Here is a 25,372-nt window from a genome sequence, read left to right as displayed (position 1 = left end):
ACCCGGGAGCACCTGGGAGCAGCTCCTCCAGCCGAGGGACCTGGGAGCACCTGGGAGCAGCTCCTCCAGCTGGGGGACCCGGGAGCACCTGGGAGCAGCTCCTCCAGCTGGGGGACCCGGGAGCACCTGGGAGCAGCTCCTCCAGCCGGGGTACCCGGGAGCACCTGTGAGGAGCTCCTCCAGCTGGGGGACCTGGGAGCACCTGTGAGGAGCTCCTCCAGCTGGGGGACCGACCTGGGGAGCACCTGGGAGGAGCTCCTCCAGCTGGGGGACCCGGGAGCACCTGTGAGGAGCTCCTCCAGCTGGGGGACCTGGGAGTACCTGGGGAAGAGCTCCTCCAGCTCTCCTCGGTGGGGCACGTGAGGGAGGGGGGCGCCGTCGCAGTGCAGCAGCGTCATGAACACCCGCGCAGCGTGGGCACGGACCCGGTCGATCTTCTCACTCGCCTGCTGGGCCACACAACACATGACCTGCTGACAGCTGGGAACCAAGAGCCAGGGTTAGGCTGGTGGACCCGGGGCCGCGGGCACAGGGCCCCCCGGGCACAGCAGCCCCCCAGCCCGGGGCCGGGACTCTGCCCAGGGCCTCCCACCGCAGCCTGAGCACGGGGTCCCGGGTGGCAGCGAGCGGATGAGCCGCAGGGGGAGGCCGAGTCACGAGGATGCAGGAAGGGGGCGGCAGTGACAGCAGCCTGGCACCGACGCCCGCAGAGGCACTCACATGCTGGCCTCCAGCAGCTCAGGCTGCTCCCTCCCCAGCAGGAGCGTCAGGTCCCTCAGGCTGGTCATGGCGGCCTCGCGGACCCTGCAGGGATAAGGGGGTGCCGTGGGGCCCCGAGCCACGAGACCCAACAGCCACAGGGGGCTGAGATGCCCCCGAGCAGGGAATTCCAGAGAAGAGCATCACTCCAGTAGGAAACGTTCAGCCAGCGCGGGACACGCGGCCGGCGAGGGGCCCTCTCCAGTGCCCGTCGGCAAGGACACGCGCCCCACGGCAGGTGCAGGTCCCTGGCGCCCACCAGGACCAGAGATGTGCCCACAGGACCTTCACACGCAGCGCGGCCCGGGCAGCTCATGCTCCCACTGCCACCACCCTCCAGAGCAGGACGCTGCTCCACGGTCACCACCCTGGAGGCAACGAAGCTTCCTCAGCGTGAAAACCCGAGGCCGCCCCATTACTGGCCAACCTGGGGTGGGGGCTGCAGGGCCACAGACCCGCCCACCCCACCCAGGCCGGCAGGTCCCACGGGCCGGGCATCAGCCCTCCACCGGCAGACAGAGGGCGGCCCCAGCCCCGAAGGAGCCCGGTGGGCGGAGCACAGGTGTGGGCGAGCTCGACGCATGAGACCGACACGGCCGCGTTCAGGGGAGCAGGACAGGCCGCCCCCGGGGCCCGACGCAGCTGCCTGCCCGTTCACAGGCACCAGGGTGGGGAGAGCACGGGAGACGGGAGGGGCCCCGGGAGTGCGGGCTCGGCACTCACAGGACGACCCCAGACGTGCACGTGCCCCCGAGGCCTCATCGGCTCTGGACGGGCAGGCGCAGGCCAGGGTCCCACACGCAGGCAGGGCTGCAGGGGTGCACGGCCCGACCCTGCACTGAAGGCAGCGGGCGGCCGCACCCACTGAAGCTTCATGCTCCCCGCAGGCACACGCACACCCGGAGCCTCGCAATCCTGAACGTAGCATCTCACTAGCACTGCGAGGAGCGGATACGCTGGGGGCGGGGGACCCGGGGGCCTGGGATCGAGTCCTGGGGAAGCTTGCTTCTCCCTCCCCCCCGCCCGCCCACGCTCTCACTCACGTGCTCTCCCTCTCAAATAAGATCTCATAAAAAAATTTTAAAAAAGCAATATTAAAGTACTGGGGTGGGGGGTCAGCAGCAGACACGGGGTGGCCACAGATCCCAGAATGAACAGGCCAAGTCTTTAAACAACCGTGAGAAACGTGCCGACAGAAAACAGGTAGAAAAAGAAATAACCGGAGACCCTGTGCAGCGTGAGAACCTCTGAGAAAGGACCGCACGTGGCTGGGCTCCACACCCGCAGCGGCGGGCCCATGGGACGGACCCTGGCAGCGCCCCCACCCCCCTGGCCTCTTCCTCACGGGCCTCGGCGTCCACTGCCAAGGGACCGCAGAAAACCCACAGGCCTTCTGGGCCCCGAGCCCCGCCGGCCACTGTGAGCCAGGCCTGCGGGTGCGCTGCTGCCCAAGGGCACGGAGACGCGGAGACCACTACCGCCTTACCAGGCACCCACGTCCCCTCGGCTGTCGGTGGTGTAGTCGCGCAGGCAGCCCAGCAGCGTGCGGTAAATCTGGGAGACGTTCTCTTCACACACAACCTCGTCTGGGGCCCCTCCTGCTCTCACGCCGACCGTCTGGCAAACCCTGAAATTATGAGAAGTGTGTGAACGGTGGCGAGTGCCCGTGGACCCCATCCACCCTGTCCTCCCAGCCTGACGGGATACACTCGCGATCCAGAATACGGAGCTCTTCCCCAAATCACATCTCCTGGTGTCGGCGGCAGCAGAGGTGTCAAGGGGGCCACCTGTGCCGGCCCCTCCCGCCCTCGCCGCACAGCAGAGGGGCGCAGGTGGGGGACAGGACCGGAAAGCGAGTCCTGGCGTGGGCGCCGGGGGGGTGAGCACACACGCCGGCGGCCGCCCCCCACCGCACCTGCACACGAGCTGAGGCTCACGCCCCCGCATCCCAGGTCAGCTGCTTTTCCTAAAGCAAGGAGACCTCATACCCGCTGCAGCGACCGTGACCAGAGTCAATGAGCCTCTGGGTGGGAAATACTCTGACGACCGCCCAAAAAGAGAAGAAATGAGAAATCAGGAAGTTACAGCGTCGCTTCAGGGTAGAGCTGCTGCGTGGGGCTGGGCTCCGGCCACATGGCAGGGACCACCCTCTGCATGCGGCTGCCCCGGGACAGCAAGGACAGGGAACGGCCCAGGGACCCACCTCGAGATCGCCTTCAAGGCGTCCCGCCTGGACTCGGCAAAGCTCACGTCCTTGGGACAGATGGTGGTCACGGCTCCCAGGCCGGCCAGCACCTGAAAGGCAGTAACGTGTGGTCCACAGGCCGAGCACCTGCCAGGCCACCTACTGCGCCAGGAGGACAGGTGGCCGGGTCGCCCGCTGCCCCAGGTCATCTCCGCGAGGCACCCCAATGCCAGCTGCCCCCTTTCTGTCCTGCGGCCCAGAGCCGGAAACCATGACCAGTGACGGGCCGGCCCCCGACGGCGCAGCACTGTCCACGTGTTCCCGAGTAAGCCCGGGGCCCCGGAGTGGTCTTCGGCAGTCTGTCCAGTGCCTCTGACCCCAGTTGTCCAGGCAGGGGAAGGGGCCACAGCACGGCCACCCGACGGCACAGCTACGTCCCTCGGCCACACCTGGACGCAGCCCCTGCAAACCCTCCCGTCCCAAGAGCGTGCACTGGGCGCCCCGGAGAGCACCCGGTTCCCCTCCCCGTGGCCACACGCCCAGCGGCCCGGGGCCCTCACCTGCTGCAGCCTGCCCTGGAGGAGGACGCGAGGCAGGGCGCCCAGGGCCAGCGAGAAGCCGCAGCGAGCCATCTCCTCGGGGCTCTGCAGGTCGGCCAGGTACTGCCGCAGCAGCTCCTCTGAAAGGAAGCGAAGACGCCGCTGGCTTCCCCCCACACAGCACGTACCTGGACACCTCGGGCGCGCAAGCCAGCGGCGAGACGGAGGCCGCACGCCGCTCCGAGGCAGGCGTATCTCGGGAGCGGCTCAGCGCAACACACGCAAGGGTTTCGATGGGGCCGTCCTGAGGTGGTCCCAGGCCATCTCGGCAGGATTTCACCCTCCAGGAGGGGCTGAGCACGCACGACGCGGCCCCTTCACCCCAACGCCGGCTCGCGGTGGCCGCAGTGCCCTCCCCAGGCCGAGAGCACACCGGCCGTCGTCAGGGATGGAAGGGGCCCGGGCAGCGGGCAGTCCCCAGGCAGCGCAGCTCGGGAGGGGCCGGGAGGCGACACACGGCGACCCGACTGCCGCGACCCTTCGTCTCTGCTTAGGTCTCAACAGAGCACGACCGTGGCGTCACACGCACGGAAACCTCAAGGGCAGCGAAGGGACACGGCGAGGCCTGTGCGCCGCCTCCACAGCACTGGCCGGGGTCTCTGCGCCCGAAGGCCGTCACTGCAGAGCGGCGCCCAGTCTGCCCGCGACCACGGACGCCACGGTCTTCTCAAAGGGAAGGGTGACCGTGTCATCCCAAGGTCTAAGGACTGACCAAATACACAGTAACGTCACTACCTCCCTGGGCGACGCTGCCCGAGGTGGATGGAAACGTCATGACCTTGGAAAGTCCGTCAGGAGATGACATTACAGAATGTTTTCTTATTTTTGAAAAAAAAAATCATAAAAAGTAGATTGAAGCCATTGCACTTGTGATTTTTTACATTTACAATAATTCAAGTCTGCGTCATACACGCCTGAAGGCGACGGGCACCTCAGGGCGCAACACGAAGCTTCTCCACACAGACCCGTCCTGGGACGCACCTCCTGAGCGGCTGCTGGAAAACCCAACTGGGGCAAGGCTGCGCAGGGGGAGGGCATGGGCCTGCGTGGTGAGCACGACGCCTGCTCCCGCCGCCGGGGCCCACGGTCCGCAGCCCAAGGGGGACCAACCGGCGGCGGCTGCGCACACCTGGGGGACCCAGAGCAGCAGGCCCCGCGGCCCGGCCCGCACCCCCACCCCCACCGTCCCCCGCCCCCATGCAAGCCCAGCTCCGCTCCCCCTCCCCCGCGCCCACTCACCCTGCCTGGCGGGATCGGCCTGCCCGCCGTCCAGGACATAGTACTCGCGGCAGAGCGCAGCCAGGGCTGAGACCGCCGCCTCCTGAAACAGAGCGGCCGTGAGTGCGCAGCCGGGCCGGGCGCCCCACGCCGGGCGCTCCCACTGTCAGGTCAGGGTCCCACGGGCGACCAGCAGAACCCGAGTCGCACACTCCTTTCCAGCAGGTGCGCTGACCACCGACACACGGTTATCACTTCGATATTCTCTGCAAGTAATAACCTGAGTGGATAACGTGGTTCCTACCGTTCTGTGCAAACACCCTCTAATACGGTTAATAATAAAATGAGGCATTTTTTCTTTCCCAGCAGAATAAGCGAAGGACAAAGTGTGTGACACGGTGGCGTTCAGAGAGGGGCTGGGGCCCGGGTGCAGGGGCGGCGGGCGGGAGTGCAGGTGGCAGCAGGACACCCCAGGCGCCGAGAGGAAGAGCCCGAGCTCCAGGGAAGCCCCTCAGGGTCAGACAGACGGCAGAGGGCAAACGCTGGGTTCCGACGTTCTTCCCACCACTTCCCCCAGGCACCCCACCGAGCAGCCCTGGAGAGGGGGGCCGCCCAGGGCCGCCTCGCACCCCGGACAGACCGCCACAGTCCCTGCTGAATCGACTACGGGAATGCTGCTCAAAGGACACCTTGAGGCCCTGACCATGAAACATGCAGGTTCAACTAGTAAAACTACATGGATGCAACAGAATGATAATGTGACTTTTTTTTTTTTAAGATTTATTTATTTATTTATCTTAGAGAAAGAGAGAGGCAGAGACACAGGAGGAGGGAGAAGCAGGCTCCACACCGGGAGCCCGACATGGGACTTGGTCCCGGGTCTCCAGGATCGTGTCCTGGGCCAAAGGCAGGCGCCAAACCGCTGAGTCTCCCAGGGATCCCCAATAATGTGACTTTTAAAAAGAAAAAAAAAAAAAAAGCAGACACAGGAGGCTGGAGAATTAACATACGGGAAACCAACACGGACTTCATCTGTCCACCGTCGATACCAGCACCCGAGACCTGCAACAGGACCTCCATCCCGGCTCCACAAGGCCCAAGGGCCCTCCCAGGAGAAGTCAGCAGCACATGGGCCACCAGACTCACACACTGTCCTCGCCCAACGCAGCCAGCCCGCAGGCAAGGACCCTGGACCGTGGCTCCCGCCTGCACGGAAGCGCCGCAGCGGTCTCCAAGCCCACGTTCTGTGGCTCAGCACGGCCCAGAGCCCAACTGAATAATCACTGTGGACACACAGGAGAGGCGCCCACAGGCCGTGTCTAGTTACACCAGAAACTGTCAGAGAAACAGATACTCTGGTCGTCGTTGGCTGCTTTAGTTTTCCTGGTTACAAGTTACACAGAGAACATCAACTAGAATTCCAAATAGAATTATGGCATTTGGGGCTCCTGGGGGGCTCAGCAGTTTAGCATGTGCCTCCGGCCCAGGGCGCGACCCCCGGGGTCCTGGGATCAAGTCCCGCATCGGGCTCCCTGCATGGAGCCTGCATCTCCCTCTGCCTGGGTCTCTGCCTCTCTCCCTGTGTGTGTCTCATGAATAAATAAATAAAATACAAAAAAATTATGACGGCACTTATCAATGATTATATTCATATATAAAAAGGACTCATAATGCACACAGTCCTTTAAAACAAACACCAAAAAAAGGATTACGGTCTTTTTTTAGATCATTTGCTTGTTCCAGAAAGAGCGCGTGCAGGTGCATGAGAGGGGAAGGGGCAGAATCTCGAGCAGACTCTGTGCTGAGCACGGAGCCCGACGTGAGGACTGATCCCAGGGCCCTGACACCACGACTGAGCCCAAATCAGGAGTCAGATGCTGAGCCGACGGCGCCGCCCAGGCGCTCCCAAACGTCACTCCCTGCACAAGGCAACAGCCAGGAAGGCCTGCGGACCGTACCTTGACCTGTTGTCGAGAGTGACTTGAAATAAGATGGAGATTCCTCAACGTGTCATCTATCAGCCACTGCCAGCCATCTGCCAAGGGAACAGAGGACGCTCACTGACCCAGCTAAGAGCACGCAGGTGAACTTAAAAGCAACAGATCCTCTACGTCTTGAAGGGGGCAACCTTCGAGATAACCTGGAGGAAATCTGAACATCACGCAGGTTGCACAGAAGTCCCAGGGCCCCTCCAGTCTTTCAGCCGCTGAGATGCTGAGCTGTTACCTCGAGAAACTTGCTCTTCCGACACGGGAGGCTTCAGGGGGCCCCGCTCCCTCCAACAATGCCCCCAGGGCCCCACCAATAAAACCCTACGCATTCAACTCAGATCCCAACCGAGCAAGGAACGCTAAATCTATCCAATTTCCTTCTTTTCCCTCCTGGTCACAGAACTCCTGAGGCTGCGCAGGAAAGCATAAGGTCAGCGGGGGGAGGACGGTGACTCCGAGGCCAAGCGCCACAGACCATGCCGGGCTCCGGGCCCGCACCGTGCGCCTGTCTGGGCGGGGACGGCCCGGACGGCCCGGACTGCCCGGCGCTGGGGGCAGGCGCCCTGGGCGGTGTCGCAGCCAGGAGCCCGCGGGGAGGCTGACCTCTCAGCAGGTGACGGACACCTCTCAGCAGGTGACAGACAGCTCCCGGTCCTCTGAGGATGGCGGGGCGGGGCGGGGCGCTGCTCGTTATCTACAACAGGTTCTTAGAGCAACCTCGAAACCAGGTGCCCTGATTCACGGACTCTACCACCTGTCCTAGCCGGTTCACTTTTAGTTTTTAATCTGAAATAGCTCTGGGAGGAAATGCGACAGCGAGTCTACAAAGAAGAAGAAAAGCACTTACCAATGACGACGTCACCTCTAAAAGGCATTTTGGAAAGGGACAAGTTTTCTATTAAAATGCACACTGGGAAGAAAAAGGATAATTGCAGGTCATTTCTCCGGAAGGGCCCCGTCCGCGTGCTCAGCTGCCGCGCCAAGCCCGCCCGCCCACCGCGCTGGGCACCTCGGTGCTGGGTCAGGCCCGCCGGGGCAGCTCTCAGTGGGGCAGCCCCGGGGCCACATGCATTCCAGAGCCCGCCCCCAGCCCGGGTGACCCCACACAGGCCCCAGGGACGGCTCTCGAGTCCGAGGGCGCCTACGAGTGTCCAGGAGCTGGGGCGGCTGCCTGCCGGAGGACCAGGAGGAGGGGGCGGCCAGAGGGGCCCCAGGAGGTCACCAACAGCCCTGGGCTGCAGCTACTGACAGGACGGCTCCTGGAGAAGCCGTGGGGTTGAGATCCTGGGTCAATTCCTGACCCTGAATGATCAGCGTCAGTTTTTTAAATAAAGGCACGACGACCACCCCCGTGGGCAGATCTGGTCCAATCTGGTGAACGGGGTCAGAGACGCCCACCGCGGGGACACTGCGGGATGGGGCCCCGAGCTGTGCGCCCCCGGCGGGCCCTTCTCCACGCACTGCCCACCACCTGGGACGGGCCCACCCCCGGCTCGCCACCTGCACCAGCACGGCCCCGTGGGGACCTCTCCCCGTCGTCCCCACAGCGGGGCGCCCCCACCACTTCTGCACAGCCCTAGTGGGTTTTTTCTTGATGGTATAAATAATCTGTATTTGCTGAAAACACTAACACTAGAGAAAAAACACAACAGAGGATCCCTGGGTGGCGCAGCGGTTTGGCGCCTGCCTTTGGCCCAGGGCGCGATCCTGGAGACCCGGGATCGAATCCCACGTCAGGCTCCCGGTGCATGGAACCTGCTTCTCCCTCTGCCTGTGTCTCTGCCTCTCTCTCTCTCTGTGACTATCATAAATAAATAAAAATTAAAAAAAAAAAAAAAAACACAACAGAAAAAGCTGCCACTGGGCGCCTGGCACGATGGTGCTTCTCCACAGACACGCGCTTGTTAGGGCGACTCCCCTCCCCCCTCCCTGCCCTGACCCCAGAAACCAGGCCTGGCTGGAGTGTGACAGCGGTCACCCTGCTGCACGCAGGACAGCGGTCCCTCGCCTGGAGGTTGTGGCTGCGGGCGCTGGCGGCCACCGCACAGGGACCCCAGGCCCGACGGCCATGCTGAGCGACAGCACCACTGTGCCACCCGCACGCCTGAGGGGCAGTCCCCCCTCGCAGCTCCCGACTCCCATTAGCCGTGGCCAGGAACAAGGTCCTGCTGACGCCGGCAGCGGCTCCGGCCACCACCCTGCCCTTCTAACAGCGGAAGTGATGGCGGGAGACCTCAAGCCACATACTGCGGCCACAAAACGACCCATTCTTTTGTCCTGATGGGCTGGATGTTCCTTCCAGCTGTCACCGCAGCGACGGTGGCCACACGCATCCGCCTGCCCTTGCACCTGGCAGCACTCAGGACGGCACCGGCGGCACCCAGGACGGCACCCAGGACAGCGGGCGCACTGGAAGGCCTGTGACAGCTCCGCCCTGGGGCCGGCCCTGGGGCCGGCACCGGGGCCGCTGAGCTGACCGCAGCCCACCTGGGCGAGCGCTCGCTGTGCATTCCCTCTGGTCACGGGGGAGGCCGCGCCCTCCCGTGGGGCACCCGGGATCTGCTCTGGCCCCGGTCAGGCACTGCCACCTCTGCGTGGCCTGCTGACGTCACACGTGGCTGTTCCCACATCCAACGTTCTCGGTACTTAGACACTCACTGCTTTCTCCTGCTGTTTCGGGTTGGCAGCTTCTGCTCGTCCTGCTGGGTGGTTACGAGCCAGAAACAAAACCCAAACCGCCCAGAACCGTGGTCCTCCCGGGAGGAACGACGCCTCCAGGGCCTGGACCTGCCCACGACGTGGCACACACACCTGTGGGAGCGGCAGCACCGCCAACACGGGCTCCACAGGCTATTTCTCCGCGTTCTCGTGTACATCTGAGGTTTTCCAAACGAAGACTTTTTAAGGGACCGATGCTATCTTATGTCTCCTAAAATTTCTTTGAAGCTTTTTAAATTCTAGTTTTCATAGCTGAGTTTTTAATTCATCACAAATTTAGTTCTGGAGATGTAGGAGGCAGGGCCCCTGGTGACACCACCTCTCCACCAAGGATGGAAGCACCTTCCGTGTCACGTGGCGCATCTCATACGCGTCATCACATCGGCGATTTTCTTGGCGATCGGCCCTGCACGTCATCTTTAAACGTGTTCCATCAAGTAAAACTAGAAGGGAGGGGGCGCCTGGCTGGCTCAGTGGGAGGGACATGTGACTCGATCTCAGGGTTGTGAGTTCGAGCCCCATGTTGGGCATGGATATCATCTAAGAATGAAATCTTTAAAAAACAAAAAAGGCCGAGGTTTTATAATTCCCAGTGAGTCTACAATTATTTCAAAATAAAAAGTCTGGGCAGCCTGGGTGGCTCAGTGGTTTAGCGCCGCCTTCAGCCCAGGGCGTGACCCCGGGGTCCTGGGATCGAGTCCCGCGTCAGGCTCCCTGCACGGAGCCTGCTTCTCCCTCTGCCTGGGTCTCTGCCTCTCATGAATAAATAAATAAAAATCTTTAAAAAATAAAAAGTCAAACAAAGTTACAGACGAGGTCATTCAGATCCACTCACCAGCTAACATTTTTAAAAAAGTGGAGGAAAGTCAACCGCGTTTAAATCCCTGGGAGCGGCCGCGGGCCTCTGGGAGCCTCTCGGGGCCACTGGGACAGAACATGGAGCCCACGGTGCCTGAGGGGACCAGGACACCCACGTGGGCCTCGCACCCAAGGGAGCCCGTGCTAGACACGTGCACGTCCGAGAGGCCCGACAGGGATGCGGCGCCCCCGGCTCCAGCCAGAGGCCGACACAGACGCCCGGGGGGAAGCAGGCCGGAGCCTCCAGGTCCTTCTCTGACCCTTCACGCCTGGGTCCAGGCCGACACAAGCACAACCACACAGGCGCTGGACAATGGCATCAGACACACATTTTTAGTATGTTTTTTGTTCAAAAAGGTAAATGAAATCATTAAAAACTATGACAGTGATACAGAAACTATTAAAAAATGTATTCTGAAACACAAAACCCCAAGAATCGAGGGGTGCCCGAGTGGTTCAGTCGGTTGAGCGTCCAACTCTGGATCTCAGGCTCCGCTGGATCTAGGATCGGAGACCAGCCCTGCGTCGGGCACAGAGCCCACTCAAAAATAGGTAAACAACCCCAAGAATTAGGGGCTCCGCGGACGGGCTTAACGACAAGACACAGCTGAGGACAGAGCCCAGGACAGGGACCCCCACACACACCCGAAACGGAGGAGGACGAGGGGGCAGGGGTGCGAGGGTGCAGACAAGGCCCACACTGTGCAGCCTGGGGCCCCAGACGCGGTGGCAGAAAGACACACAGAAGACGGGGATCTGGAGAGACGGTGGCTGAGCGGCCCCCCCAGGGACCCAACCACCCGCCGACCCACGACCTCGGGGCCCGTCACCCCCTCCCGCCCCGGTCGCCGTGTGAGCCGGGAGACCAGACACCAGGGGCCAGCGACGACTAACTGCGGAGCCTGCAGCCACCCATGCAAGCCGGGCCTCGAAGCCCAGGAGCGGGCCAGGTGGTGTGCAGGGCAGCGACCAGGCCTCATCCGGGGCCGCCACTCGGGACGAGCGGTCCTGAGGACCCGGACTCCTGCTCCGCCCCCCCCCCCCATCGCCCGGGGCCTCGCCCTGCCAGGTGGGCTGCTGGTGATGGAGCTCCCGGAGCGCGAGTGGCTCACGGGCAGGGCTGCTGAGGCCTGTGTGGTGGATGCAGGGACGGCCTGAGTCCCTTCCGGGTTTCTGTCTGTGCTTCCTGCGCGGCCTGCGGGGGCCCCTCCACCTCAGCTCCCATGTTCCCAGGGGCGACTGGTATCCCCGGAGGAGAGACTCCAGACACAGGTCTCCCCAACGTGCGGCCACGGTTTACTCTGCTCCCCTTGCGGTGATGCGGCCCCCGCCCGGCGTGCTGGCCGGCGTGGGTGGGTGGGTGCTGCCCCCAGGATGCACGGGACACTGGGTCCCTTCAGACGGACCCCTGGGCCTGTGACCCCCCCTCACAGGCCAGGCAAGTGCGGGCGCGTCCAGTCTGCCTCGGAGGAGCGGGGGTGATCCCAGGGGCCGAGTGAGTCACGGCCTCTGGTGAGACCAGCTGTGGCCCCGCCGTCCTGCCTGCACGCCCTCACCGTGCGTGCCGTCCGCTCCTCGGGACCCCCAGGCCCACCCCACACACTCCCTGCTCACTGCCCAGAGGGGCTGCCTCGTCCTGCTGACCCCCGAGTCCCCGGCGCCCCTGCTCAGGGGCAGCGCTCGCCACACTGCTGCTCCTGCGACTCGGAGGCACACGCCTGTCCTGCCTCACGTCCCTGCTGCCACCGGGGGCTGCCCTGGAGGTCAGAGCAGCACAGATGCCACACACAGCGCGGCGGGTTGGAGGAGGGGGGGGGGGAAGCTCGAGACCCTCTGTGCAGCCGCTCAGGGATGTGCTCGTGACCGCTGCTGCCTCATACACCAGATCCCACACGGGGACCCAAGGAGGAAGCCGGCAGTTCTCTGTGAAGCGGAGGCCTTGGGGCAAATGAGAGCAGAAGGCACGTGCCACCCCCGTGCTGGGCCGGGACGGACTGGGACGGTCTGGGGGCGCCAAGCAGGCAGGCGGGGCGCATGGGAGGAGCCGTGAGAACCAGTGCAGCGGCTGTCCCAGAACCAAGAGGACAGACTGCCAGGAAGGGAAGGAACTGTCACGCACACCGAGGGGCGGGACCTGGTCGTCCCTGACCTGCCCCGCGGGGTCCTGCCTCAGAGCCCGCGGGCCCTCCCCGACCTCTCCACCCCCGCATCCCGCCCCGTGGCCCCGCGCACAGCCAGGCGCCTGACAAACGAGCCGCGGGACAAGTGGGGGAGGGCTGGGGCTCAGCCGGGCGGGCTCCGGGAACGCCGGGTACCTGCTCGCTGGCATCATCTGACTTCCTGGGAACACGTACACACACTCTGAAAAGCTGCCCCTCGCTGTACGGCTACGCGCCGCGCGTGGAGGACAGACGGGGACGCTCACCGCGAACGACAACCACAGCTGCGTCCGCTGCCTGAGCCCTCGAGGCACCAGGGAGCTGAAAGCCTGCAGTGAACGCACAGAGCCGACGGGGCGGCGACCAATGGCCCCAGAAGCCACGGTGAGCAGCCGTGCGGAGCCCGAGGGCCTCAGTCACCACGAGGACCACAGAGTAAGGGGAGAGGGGAGCAGGGCCCCCCGACGCTCACAGGCAAGACGCCCCTGACGCCCCCGTGGCCCGGACCTACCTGCTTGTCTCATGAGTTCTCCTCCTAGACCCCTGAAAGTGAACGGAAACATTCAGAGTTAAAACCTTTTATTTGTAACGACCTAAACCATCCCAAGTGACACACGGAGCTTCGGATTCCAAACAGGGAGACGCTGCTTAAGTCCAGCCCGATTGCCGAGACCCTCCTCCAGAGGAGGCCGCCCTGGTCCCCGGGTTTTAAGGGCACGACGACCGTCAGGCATCAACCCCGCCGCAGCCACACAGCGCAGATCCCAAGTACTGCTCAGTTCCTGCCGCGGAGGGACGGACACCGGAAGTGACCACCGTCCGGCCCGAGGACGCAGCCCAGCAGCGTGCGTCAGGGAAGAGGCGCTGCCGCTCTGGACACCTGACCCGACGCCGAGCAGCAGACGGCACACAGCGCACTGCACGGATCACCGAGGTGCGTCTACGAGGCCGCGGCGTCCAGCCCAGACAGTAATGCGTCGCTCCCCATCCTGCCTGAACCAGTTTGGAAACTGGGGCCCCCGGGGGCCTCAGCGGTTTAGCACCACCTTCAGGGCGTGACCCCAGGGTCCTGGGATCGAGTCCTGCGTCAGGCTCCCTGCGTGGAGCCTGCTCCTCCCTCTGCCTCTGTGTCTCTGCCTCACTCTGTGTCCTTCAGGAATAAGTAAATAAATAAAATCTTAAAAAACAAAAAAAACAAAAGCAGTTTGGAAACTGGATGAAATCTTGGAAAGGGGTCTTGTTGGGGGGGGGGGGGGGGGGCCTGGCAGGAGAGGACCCGGCGAGCCAAGGGCCCTTCCAGGCTCAGTGTGGGCAGCCAAGCCCAGGAGAGATTTAGAGCAAATTTAAAAACAGCGGAGGAAAAAAAAAATAAAACAAAACAAAATAAAACAAACAAAAAAATAAAATAAAATATAAAATAAAATAAAAAATAAAATAATAAAATAAAATAAAACAATAAAATAAAATAAAAACAGCAGAGACGTACGTGCAGACTCAGTAAAGCCAGTGCACAGCGGCCGATGCCGTCGGGCAGCAGACAAAGCCGTGCGACGTGGGTGCCCTGTGGCTCCCTCCACAGCTCCCTCTGGGCCACGGGACCAGTCCGGGGGCTGAGGCGACTCGCCAGAAAGCAACGAGCACGTTCCCTACTCAAGGGGGAGTCGCTCCTCTGCCGTTGGAGCAGCTGCAGCAGCAGCAGAGCCGCGGGAAGGCCCAGGGGAGCTGCCCGGGTGCTGAGCCCCCGTCAGCGGCCATCAGGGACGGCGTGTGAGGCCGGAGTGCCGACGTCCGTGCCAGAAGGCACAGCCCCGCCACCCTCCTGCCGGGGTCCAGCCGCGCTGCCCATAAGCCACAGCGGGGAGGAGAGCACGCCGTGAGAGCCCCCGGGGGTGTGCATCGTCTACGGGGCACACGGGGTGGGGGGTGGGGAGGGGGGGACAGCACTAGGGGGGCGTCCTGAGACCGCAGACACACCCCTGCAGTGACCACACGGCCCCGACACAGACCCACCGCGCCCCACGGGGCTCACGGGCTGGGGGGAGCCCCCCTCACACTCACACTCTGGCTCCAGCACAGGCCTGGGGGGGTCTGTTAAGGGGAACAGAGGTGTGCCTGTGCCTTCGAGCCAGAGGTGTCCGGAAAGGGATTCTGAAATAAGGCAGGACGCACGGGATCAATGTAAATCCACGTGGAACAGCTGCCGCGTTGGCACTGGGCAGTGCCAGCCGGCCAGGCCCGGCCAGGAGCACGGCCGCTCGGCCCCTCTCCCGGGCCTCCCTGTGCTGAGCCTCCACAACCACTCAGGGGAGCGGAGGACGTCTGAGCCCCGGCCGCTCCGTGACAAGACGGCCACGAAGTCTTATGAATAAGCCAAAGATTTGAAGAGTCACTTCACCGACGGCAGAAGACGGCCAGTCACACGCAGAAGACGGCCAATCACACGCAGAAGACGCCAAGGGTACCAGTCCCCGGGCCGTGCCGGGCGGCTCCCCGCAGAGACGTCCCGCTGTGTGCGGAGCCCGGGGAGCGCTCCCAGCCACCACGGGTGGACGCCAAGCGGCACAGCCCTTTGGACGAGCTGCTGGGGCCTTAAACCCCCGCAGGTGTTCACCCAAGCAAAGTGCAAGCACACGTCCACACCAGGACTTGACCACCAACCGCACGGTGACACAAAAGCGACTCTGGGGTCCGCACATGACAGGCACGACCTCTGCAGCTTCACCTGCACAGAAGTCGGAAAAGGCAGCTCTCCCGGGGAGCACAGCCAGGCCAGCGGGCTGGGGGGCGGGCACAGGGCCAGGTGCCAGCAGCCGCCCGGCCTCATGCCCGCCAGGCCACAGCCCTACACAAGCTGACTCTGCCACAGGACACAGAGACCTCGGTGAAGCTTAGGACACCCGTGATGCTCGTGGACCTTCACACACTCTGACCGGGACACACACCCCTTCAAACAAGTAGCCGGGCCGGGGTGCCCGTGCGGGTGACCCCGAACACAGGGTCGTGGGGCTGGGACGCTTACCTGTATAACTGGTGGTCGTAGAGCTGAAACGAAGAAGGGAAAGTTATTTAGCTATAATTGGTATAAAATGACACAGCGGGTACGTGACATCAGTGAGTCACGAGGACACGACAAGCGTTTCTCAGGCTGGGTGTCCTCACGATGGAGCCCACTCGACTCCCAGGAAGCCCCTGTGCCCTCGCGTGGAGGGGAAACCAAGGCACAGAGAGTGGAGCCAGGACCGACCTGCATCCTAGTTCCAGGGCCGCCAGGCAGCCTCTTGGGCGGCCGGGACCACACCCCTGACCCCAAGTGGGCAGTGAGCAGGGCAAGGCCTTCCCTGCGCCCCACAGACACCCAAGGGGCAGCTCTGCGGCTTCCTTCCCCCCACAGGCCAAGGATGCCCCCCGGCCACCCTGCGCCGCCACGCTGCCCCCCCCCCCCCCCCCGGCACGCCCCGACCCCACCGCCGCACGGCACCGCAGCACCCACTGGACGGCACAGGCCGGATGAGGATCTGGTATCAAAATGGTGCATCGTACGTGAGAGATGAATCTCACGGGATACAACTAACCCCAACCCACCCACATCCCCACGAGAGACTCTGACGTCACCTGGTAAGGCGAGTGGTTCACCCGGCACCTCTCCTGAACCACAGAGCTCGGGGAAATGTCAGAAACCCACAGAAATGGACACACCTTCTCCCCCCAAGATGTGCGAACCCAGATCCTGGGGGTCAGTTCAGACCCTGGTCCCGCCATGGAGGCACAGGCGGGAATCCAAGCCTCTGCAAGAACAGGCCCACGTCTGGACAGCGGTGGGAATGCAGCCGGGTCGCTGGGTGCCCGGGCAGCGCGGAGGTGCGAGCAGCTCGCCGGTTGGCAGCTCCCGGTTGGCAGGAGGGGCAGGTGTGCTCGGGGCCACCCCCAGGCCGCAGAGCCCCAGGTGCCGGCCACCCGCGGGGCAGAGGACCTCCCCGTGAGCAGTGGGCCCAGATGAAGCTCGGCGGGACCTGTGGGGCCATCAGACTCCGTGGCCCGGACCAGGGCTGAGGGGGAGCGTGCAAGGGCAGGGGCCCGTGGCGGCCGCACACCAACCTGCTGGTGGATCTGCTTCAGGCCGTGCACCGCCGCGTCATCCAGGTAGTCTGCGACGGGCCTGCGTGGGGCAAACACAGCGGCTCAGACCCTGAGGACAAGCGGAGGGGAGCGCTCAGGGGCCTCCAGCTCCCCCGGCACCCAAGGGCCCTGCGACCAGACGCTGCGGCTCCTGGATCCCAGGAGGCTTCACGCCCACCCCTGCCGCCGAGGGGGCTCCCTGGGCCCACCTCTCGGTACCGACCAGGTGCCCGATGCTGAAACCTTTCCTTCTGGGAGCCTGGGATACGCGTCCACACCAGGCAGGGGCCGCTCACACCCCAGCACCTGGGCTGGTGGCCACCTCACCAGGCTGCTGCGCCCGGGCCCGCCCTGGGCAGCTGTGCTGGGCACACTGCGGCTGACGCCAAGCCCCCGGCCACCCCAGGTGCCACGTCACCCCGTGCAGACGTCCTCAAAGCTGCCTGACGGTGTGTGTCCAGCCCGGGGGAGGCAAGGGGCTGAACGGGTCCAAAGCCCCGGGCTGTGGCCAGCGCCCTGCCTCACGTGGCCCCAGGAGTCCTCCAGAGGGACGGGTGGCGATTAAGACCATGGTCCTCAGACTCAGTGCAGGGCCCAGGTTACAGACACTGCAGCGTGTTGTGAGCTTTTCCTTTCGTGGAAAAGTTGGTGGGAAAGAAAAGTAGAAATCTAAGCAGTCCCACAAACTCACAGAGGAGCTGCTCCGCGACCCACGCCGCGCTCCCACGTTGTTAGGACTCTGCCCGCTAGAGGGTCCTTACTGGAAACGTCACCACTTACGGCCTCTGATGCTTTAAATTACGAAGAGTCACGCTCCGCCCAGCACGCGGAGCACAGGGCCCGCTCGGCGCCCTCTGAAAACACATCCTGCTTTTCTGAGCTAACTGGATCCCCAGAAAGACAAGAGGTCAGGAAACAGCTATTCGGTGCCTCGGGCCCTCAGGGCCCCGGTGGCCAGCAGCCCGCGGACACAGCCACCGGGGAGGGAGGACCCCGATGGATGCAGGGACCCCGGCTCGCGGCCACAGGGGTCACACAGACCGCGGGCACGTCTCCCACCTGTCCTCTTGCACGGCGAGTCGGTACAGGCCGCGGGCGAGCTCCGCACAGGCGAGCACAGCCCCGTGCCGCGTGTGCAGGTCCAGGCTCTGCGTCTTCGACAGCAGGCAGGGGAGAACTGCGAACGACAGGGGCCACGGGACACGTGAGTGAGTGCGGGGACCGTGCGTCAGACTCAGGAGCAACAGGAGGCCTACGGGGAGAGCTCCCTCCGCGAGGGCCGCTAGCGTGACGCCCGGAGTTAACGCACGTCAACACGCCAGACTCTCCTCGGCGCCCAGAGGCGTGAGCGCGACAGCGGGTGGGGGCGCGGAGCTCCTCGATCCCAGGTCCCCCGGACACGGGGCAGGGACCCAGAGTGGAGGCGGAGACCCAGGGCTCTGCTGTGGCTACGTGGGCGGAGGGGCCACAGCCCACCTCCCCGGCTCGGAGCAAAGGAAGCCACAGGACTCTGGTGCCCTGGGGACACCCCGGGAGCGGGCGGAGGGCAGACGAGAGCCTTGCCACACCCCTCTGCCCACCGACCTGGGAACCACAGCCCTCGGAGCCTCCGCGTCCCCGAGCGCGCACACGCACTGCTGCGGCAGCTGTCACAGCGCACGGCGTCCACACAGAAGCACCCGCACAGGCGCTCGCCCACGCGGGCAGCCGGCAGCTGGCAGCGGTCCGTGCTCAGGGACCGGGGAGGCTCCTTATCCTATTCACGCTCTTCGGCGGGAGGAAAGGACAGGGCTGAGCCCCCGTCCTCCAGGCCGTGAAGATGTCCTGGTGTCACTGCTCTGGGGCTGCGGCAACGAGCGGCCCCAAGGCCTCCCCTGGAGGGCCCGGCTGTGAGAGGCTCACGGGAGTAACACCACGGACTCCAGACGAAGAGCCGCGACGTGACCACCAGCTACTCTAATAATCAAAGCGTGATTTACACAGGTTTGACGAGGGCTCCCCACCTGAAACCAGATGCCTACTTATCCTCGAATACGGGTCCTGCCCGTCATAAGGTGTCAACGCTCTGGGCCTGGCCACTCTCCTCTCCCACCGAGGTGGGCTAACGGGAGAGCAGGCCATTCCTCCAGCCCGGGCGGCCGGGAAGACGCTTGCGTTTTAATTTATTACATTGTGAATCACTTCACTTAAAAAGATAATAATAAAGCTACTTCTGAGACACGTAAGATGCAGAACACGGTCCCTCAGGTCCGTGCACCCAGGGCTCGCTGGCCCCAGGTCAGGGCGTCTGTCTGCGGAGAGGCCACGGCTGAGTTCCATCCCCCGACCAGGCGCAGACCAGCTCTTCATCCACACACGTCCCGGGGAGGAGGAAGCACGGCAGGGCTCCCAGCCCTCAGGCCTGGACGCCAGCACGGTGCCCGCCCGGCACACACAGGCGCACACGTGGGTGCGCGGCACCGCACGGCCGGGCACACCTACCGTGAGTGGCGCTGTACTCCGGCGCTCGCTGGGCCAGGTTGTGCAGAGCCTTCGCGGACAGCTCCCTGATGACCCTGGCGGAGGGACGCAGAGAAAGTTAGCTCCTTCCTCCTCTGACTCCAGCTGCTCCATCTCGCAGACAGAGGACAGACGGAGGGTCGACCGGCCACTTACTCAGAGCCACCAATGAAAACAAACACGAAGGAACAAACAAGTAAGAACCTGTGATGATAACAAATGGGACAAATACACCAAGCGACGGGCAGGAGCCAGGCCTGCGTTGGTCACAGCCGCCCTCTCCGGGCACCATGGGCAACGTGTCTCCCAGCCTCCCACACCCGAGGGATTCGGAGTAGAAGCAGTGGGCAGAGGCACGTGACCTCCTCGCTGTGAGGACCAGAGGCTCACGGGGCAGATGTCGTCCGGCTCAAGCTGCGACCTGGGAGGTGGGTATCACGTCAGTACAGATATTTCCAATCAAACACATCGACGTGCTCTCAACGCATCGAGTGACAGAGGAAGCCCCAGAGGTGGTGACTGAGGCCTCCTGCGTCCGCGGGGCCCAGACGGCGTCAGACCAAACTCTGAAAACCAACCCCACCAGCTTCCCCGCCCCCTCCCACCCCCAGGCACCAGTCGCCAGGACGGAACAGTGTCACCGCAGAAGCAACAGGACAACACAGAAACACGATAAAAACGTTAAGGTGGAAACACACATGCATCGAGGGCAGACGAGGACAAACGAGGGCTCCCTGTATGTGGACGACTGAACATCTGACACACGTCAGCTCGGAGCGAGCACCTGAAAGCAGGATGAGCCCCGTACCCCGGCAGGACCATGTCCCACCCCTCCTGGCCCCCAGGTCCTGCTTAGGGGTCCACTTCCAACAGCAAACATGAGTGCTTCGAGGCGGGAGTGTCTCGGGCACCAAGCAGCTCAGCACCACGCACCCACAACCACCACGCCCAACGCCAACCACTCGGTGACGCGCCAGCCACACCCAGCGCTGCACCCCGCAGCCTCTGTGAATGGTCAGGGCTCAGGAAGCCGGTTCCGAAGAGTGAGTGATAAATGGGTCTGAGAGCAGAGAACCGTTTATCTCAGCAGCAAAAGGTCCCGAGGAGGCAAAGGAGGTGGCCACTCCGACACCAGTTACATGCATCTTTCCCAATTGGTGCCACGCTGAGCATAAGCGTTCTCTACTTAAAACAGTTATATTTACCGGCTAAATGTAAGACCTAAAACTACAAAACTCCTAGAAGAAAAGAGAGGAGAAAAGCTTCATGATGTTAGATCTGGTGAGGACTTCTTGAATCTGACACCAAAAGCACAGGCAAGAAAGTAAAAATGGGTAAAGTCTACATTACAAAAATTTTTAAAGATTTTATTTATTTATTCCTGAGAGAGAGAGAGAGGCAGAGACACAGGAGGAAGGAGAAGCAGGCCCCCTGCGGGGAGCCCGACGTGGGACTCGATCCTGGGACTCCAGGATCACACCCCGGGCCAGGCTGAAGGCAGGTGCTCAACTGCTGAGCCACCAGGGTGTCCCTGTTTTAAAATTTATAACTTCTGTTAATCAAAGGAAATAGTCAAGAGAGTGATAAGGCCAGCCACAAGACAGGAGAAAATAGCTAATTAATATCAGAATATATGAAAAGCTTCTACAACTCAACAACAAAAAACAAGTAACTGGATTTAAAAACAGGCAAAGGACTTGAGACGCTTCTCCGCAGACAGTACACACAGAGCCAACTAACCCGAGAGAAGATGCTCGATATCAACGATCCTGGGAAATGCAAGTCAAGACCACGAGGTGCTACCTCACACCGGCTGGGATCGCCGTCAGGAAAACACAAGGCAAGGAATGATGAGGACACAGAGAAGCTGGAATCCCTGCGCAGGGCGGGTGGGACGTAAGGAAGTGCAGCCATTATGGAAACCAGTATGGTTCTAGGGGCTCCCTAAAACATTAAAAATAGAATTACACCATATGATCCAGTAATTCCACTTCTGGGTATTTCACGCAAAGGAGCTGAATCCGGGGTCCAGAAGAGAGATTTGCACAGCTACATTCACGGCAGCATTTTTCACAACAGCCAGGAGATGGGAGCAACCCCACGGCCACTGACAGGCGAGTGGGTGAAGAAAATGTGCTCTGCACACCCAGTGGAGTGTTGGCCTTACAACAGAAGGAAATCCTGTCGCTGCTACGACGTGGTGCACGTGAAGGACAGCAAGCTCGGTGAACTCAACCGGTCCCAAAGTACTGTATGATTCCACTTACATCAGGACCCTGGAGGAATCAAATTTTTAGGGACAAAAAGCAGGATGGTGGGTGCCAGGGGCCACGAGAGGGGTGAGGACAATGAGTCCCTGTCAACGGCGACACGGTTTCACTTTGGAAGATAAAAAGTTCTAGAGGTGGATGGGGAACATACGCAACGCTACTGCACTGTACACGAAAAGTGGTTAAGGCAATATCACATTATGTACATCCTACCACAATCCAAAAAATTAAGTTATATTTATCTTTTTAAAATATTTTATTTGGGCAGCCCGGGTGGCTCAGCGGTTTAGCGCCGCCTTCAGCCCAGGGCCTGATCCTGGGGACCCTGGATCGAGTCCCGCGTCGGGCTCCCCTCATGGACCCTGCTTCTTCCTCTGCCTGGGTCTCTGCCTCTCTGTGTCTCTCATGAATAAATAAATAAAATCTTTAAAAAATAATTTTTTTTTTAAAAAAAAGCCCAATGTTCTGGAAAGTGTTAGCCAATGTGGTTCTGAGCATCTTCAAACCTGAAAGAACTAGGACCAGACAACATTCCCTCCACGGCCCGGCTCACACACCCTGAACACTTCCAGGTTTTCAGAGCTTATTCTAAAAGTATCTTCTTAACGAAATTGATAAGACCAAAGCCATGAGAAAAAAATAGAAAACAGCCAGAGACGGGCAGGAAGTGAACCCTGCGGACGATGTCGTCAGCTCTGTGCAGACCAAAGGCCTCACACAAAGGGCAGACTCTGTGAGAAGGGACAGAAAAGCAAGACCCTACAAGACTCACCCTGGCTGAGGGCAAAGGGCACAGGCCGCAGCGGCTACGAGGGCTCCAGCCGGGCCTCTCTGCAGGGCCCCAAGCCAAGGACGGTTTCTACGTCGTAGAAGGTCAGATAAAGAGAAAACTACAAAATACACGGAACAGTGACCTGAAGTATTTACTGCCTGGCCCTTCAAAGAAAGCGCGCGAGCCCCGACACCACGACCTCTCAGATCACACTCCAAGACCAGGAATTTAGCATAAAACAGAGGGAAACGTCACAATGATAAAGGGTCAATCCAATGGGAAGACGTACAAATTATAACTGTAAACGCACCTAACAAACAGGCCGACCCAAAACGCACGGAAGATGGAGATGGAGAAAGGAACGGTCTGACGCCAGCTGGAGATTTTGACGGCTTCAGAGCTTAGCCCAATACCACGGGTGACACACGCGCCGTTCTGGTCTTAAGTGTCCTACTGACTCATTAGTTTCTCGCAGGGTCGGTGCAAGGGATCTTTGTCCCAATTAGGAGAGTTTGTGCAGTTACGCCTCAGGTGTCAGAAACCAGCACAACTCTCAGAAGATCCCCGGCAAGGAAACCGAGGAAGAGGTCTGCTGGCGGGCGGGCCGCACCCACGCAGGGGGCACAGAGGCGCCCCACTCCCAGGAGAGCCCCGCCAACGCCCCACCGTGCAGGGTGCTGGTCCTGGCAGGTCAGAAGAACGCCCCGCAGGTGACGCCCTACAGCCGGGCCCTCAATGTAGGGCCGTGAGCGGCCCCTACCTTCAGGCAGTCCTCTCCTCCAGCCCTGCTGCCTGCACCAGCAGCCACGCCAAGCCCTCCTAGACGAGGCGGTCTCGCCTTCCCAGGGGCGGCCACGGCGGCCGGCAGCGCGGACACCCCTCTGGGTTCTGGATCACAGGGGCCCCCCGCTAACTCGCGCAACACTCAGGGCCCTGGGGCTGCTACAGAAGGAGGAAAAGCTGCCGGCTTCCAGGAGCCAACGGAGAAGACCACCGGCCAGGGCGGCCACGCGGGACAGCACGGGGGAAGGGGCCCTGAGGGAGCGCGTGGGGGGCTGCTCCTGCGCTCCGGCACACCCAACACGACCGCATCCACGCGGCAACACCGCACACCTGGCACACCTAAGGTCTCCAGAGGTAAAACTGGAGTCAGAGCCTTAACCAGCACATCAGGCACGAAGACTGGAACGCCTATCACTTCTCAAAAGTCATCTTAACAGACAAAATCTACAAGAAGACACACTCAAGGCTTCGCTCTGTTTAACTGCTCCTCTGGAAAAAAAATAAGAATTGTTATTTGACAGCTACATTTTTTTTTTTAAGATTTTATTTATTTACTCCTGAGAGACACAGAGAGACACAGAGAGAGAGAGAGAGAGAGGAGAGAGGCAGGCAAAGGGAGAAGCAGGCTCCACGCAGGGAGCCCGACGCGGGACTCGATCCCAGGACCCCAGGGTCACGCCCTGGGCCGAAGGCAGGTGCTAAACCGCTGAGCCCCCCGGGCTGCCCTTTGACAGATATTCTAATAAAACACATTAGTAATGAGACAAACACAAAACTTACCCATCCCAGTGGTTGATCTTCATGGCCACCAGGTGGTCTATCATGGGCTGCGTGTACTCAGGAAAGCCGGCGATAAACATGCTGAAAAAGACCGTATTGAGAGGCGGTGAGGACGTGAAGGAGCAGGAACTCCCGCCGATGCTTGTGGCGCGTACGGCCACCTTCGGTTTGGCAGTTCCTTATAAAGTTAAGGACACAGAAATCCCCCTGGAAGTATTTACCCAGAAACAACCAAAGCTAAGCACCCACATGGAGACGCACAGCTCAGAGCAGGGTACTCCTCCGAGCCACACCCTCCACACAGCCTGACCGTCTGGGACGGGTGAGCTCAGAGGGACGCCGTGGCATGCCCCCAGCCACCAGCCACAGACAGAAGCGAGCTCCGGGCGCACACGTTGCGGGCGTAACGCTCAGAACAACGTGCTGAGCTGAGAAGCCGAATGCAGGAGTTCATCCTTCCTGATTCCACCATGAGATGTTCTACAAAAGGCACCAGCGGTCCACAGCGACGGGCTGCGTGCCATGCAGGTGCCGGTCACCCAGGGGAGACCTTGCTGACACCAGGTGACACCAGGTGTCCGCTCTTGCTCAACCGTGCGCTTCGCTCGAGGACAGCTGATGGAATGTAAATCCTGCCTCAGAGATAAAAGGTACAGGGCGCCTGGGGGGCTCAGTCGCTGAAGTGTCAGCTCAGGTCGTGACCCCGGGGTCCTGCTCGGCGGGGCGCCTGCTTCCCCCTCTCCCTCTGCCCCTCCCCCTGCTGCGTGGTCGCTCGCTCTGTCAAATAATTACAACTTTAAAAATAAATAAAAATAAAAGTTACATCTAGTAAAAACACTGTAGGAGGATTAAGAAAAAAATCTCCAAGTAGGACAGGCGCACTCTACCTACGACTCAAAACCCAGAGGCCGTATGGCCATACCACCCTGAGCGCACCCGATCTCGCCAAAACTCAGAGGCCATCAAGGAAGATCGGTCGGTACATTCAAACACGTGACCAAAAAAGAAAAACGTCTGCCAGGAAAAACACATCATGAAGTCAAAAGATAAAAACAAACTCAGAAAAAATACCAGCAACTGTTACCACAAATAAGAAGCCTCTTTAAAATAAAATTGTTCCAAATCCGTAAGAAAACACTATCACCTCAGAGGAAAAGCCTCAGTTTACAGAGAAGGAAATGGACACAGCTGGCGTCCAGCCTCCTCGGAGGAGGAGACAGACAGGAAGCCTCCGTCCACCCACCAGACAGCCAAACCCGCAGGTGCGGGTGCAGCCATCGTGGGCAGGACCTAGAGGCATCTAGAAACACCGCGGGGAGCACCCCTGTGGAGCAGCCTCCGTGGACGGTGAATGGCATCGCCCAAGGACTGTAAAACGTAAAGATCCAGCCGTCCCACCGCAGTCCATTCATTCAGATAAAACCCCACAGGTGGGAAATCCTGCGTGCAAACAGTCACATCACATCACATCAAGCAGCCCTAAGCCGGAGGGGAGGGACGCAGGGTGCGCGGTACGTCCACCCGGAGGATAGGAGGAGGGAGGCGCCGCGTGCACGTTGGGCTGGTTCTGCTGCGCGGGCACCACACCCGAGCTGCCTGCCGACCCGCCGTCCCCCGCGGATGAGCACGCAAGCCGTGCCCACCTGTGCACCTGCTGCCAGCGCT

The 25,372-nt window shown here is 61.5% G+C and overlaps 1 protein-coding gene across 1 annotated transcript in view; it reads right to left on the bottom strand.

Annotated features, from left to right (window-relative positions):
- Positions 1-25,372, bottom strand: part of TBCD (tubulin folding cofactor D) — a 138,819-nt gene that overhangs the window by 10,285 nt on the left and 103,162 nt on the right. Inside the window, exons 18-31 of the mRNA XM_041725698.1 lie at positions 23,708-23,788; positions 19,085-19,158; positions 17,663-17,780; positions 16,583-16,643; positions 15,507-15,529; positions 12,999-13,030; positions 7,600-7,662; positions 6,720-6,796; positions 4,783-4,864; positions 3,505-3,623; positions 2,963-3,054; positions 2,246-2,386; positions 721-804; positions 322-480 (exon numbers count right to left, since the gene is read on the bottom strand). Coding sequence (XP_041581632.1) covers positions 322-480; positions 721-804; positions 2,246-2,386; positions 2,963-3,054; positions 3,505-3,623; positions 4,783-4,864; positions 6,720-6,796; positions 7,600-7,662; positions 12,999-13,030; positions 15,507-15,529; positions 16,583-16,643; positions 17,663-17,780; positions 19,085-19,158; positions 23,708-23,788 — 1,206 coding nt within the window. The remainder of the gene's footprint in view (positions 1-321; positions 481-720; positions 805-2,245; positions 2,387-2,962; positions 3,055-3,504; positions 3,624-4,782; positions 4,865-6,719; positions 6,797-7,599; positions 7,663-12,998; positions 13,031-15,506; positions 15,530-16,582; positions 16,644-17,662; positions 17,781-19,084; positions 19,159-23,707; positions 23,789-25,372) is intronic.

This window comes from Vulpes lagopus, chromosome 12, assembly GCF_018345385.1.
Source record: "Vulpes lagopus strain Blue_001 chromosome 12, ASM1834538v1, whole genome shotgun sequence".
NCBI lineage: Eukaryota > Metazoa > Chordata > Mammalia > Carnivora > Canidae > Vulpes > Vulpes lagopus.
Note: the sequence above shows the minus strand (reverse complement) of the source record. Positions and strands in the feature narration are given on the sequence as shown.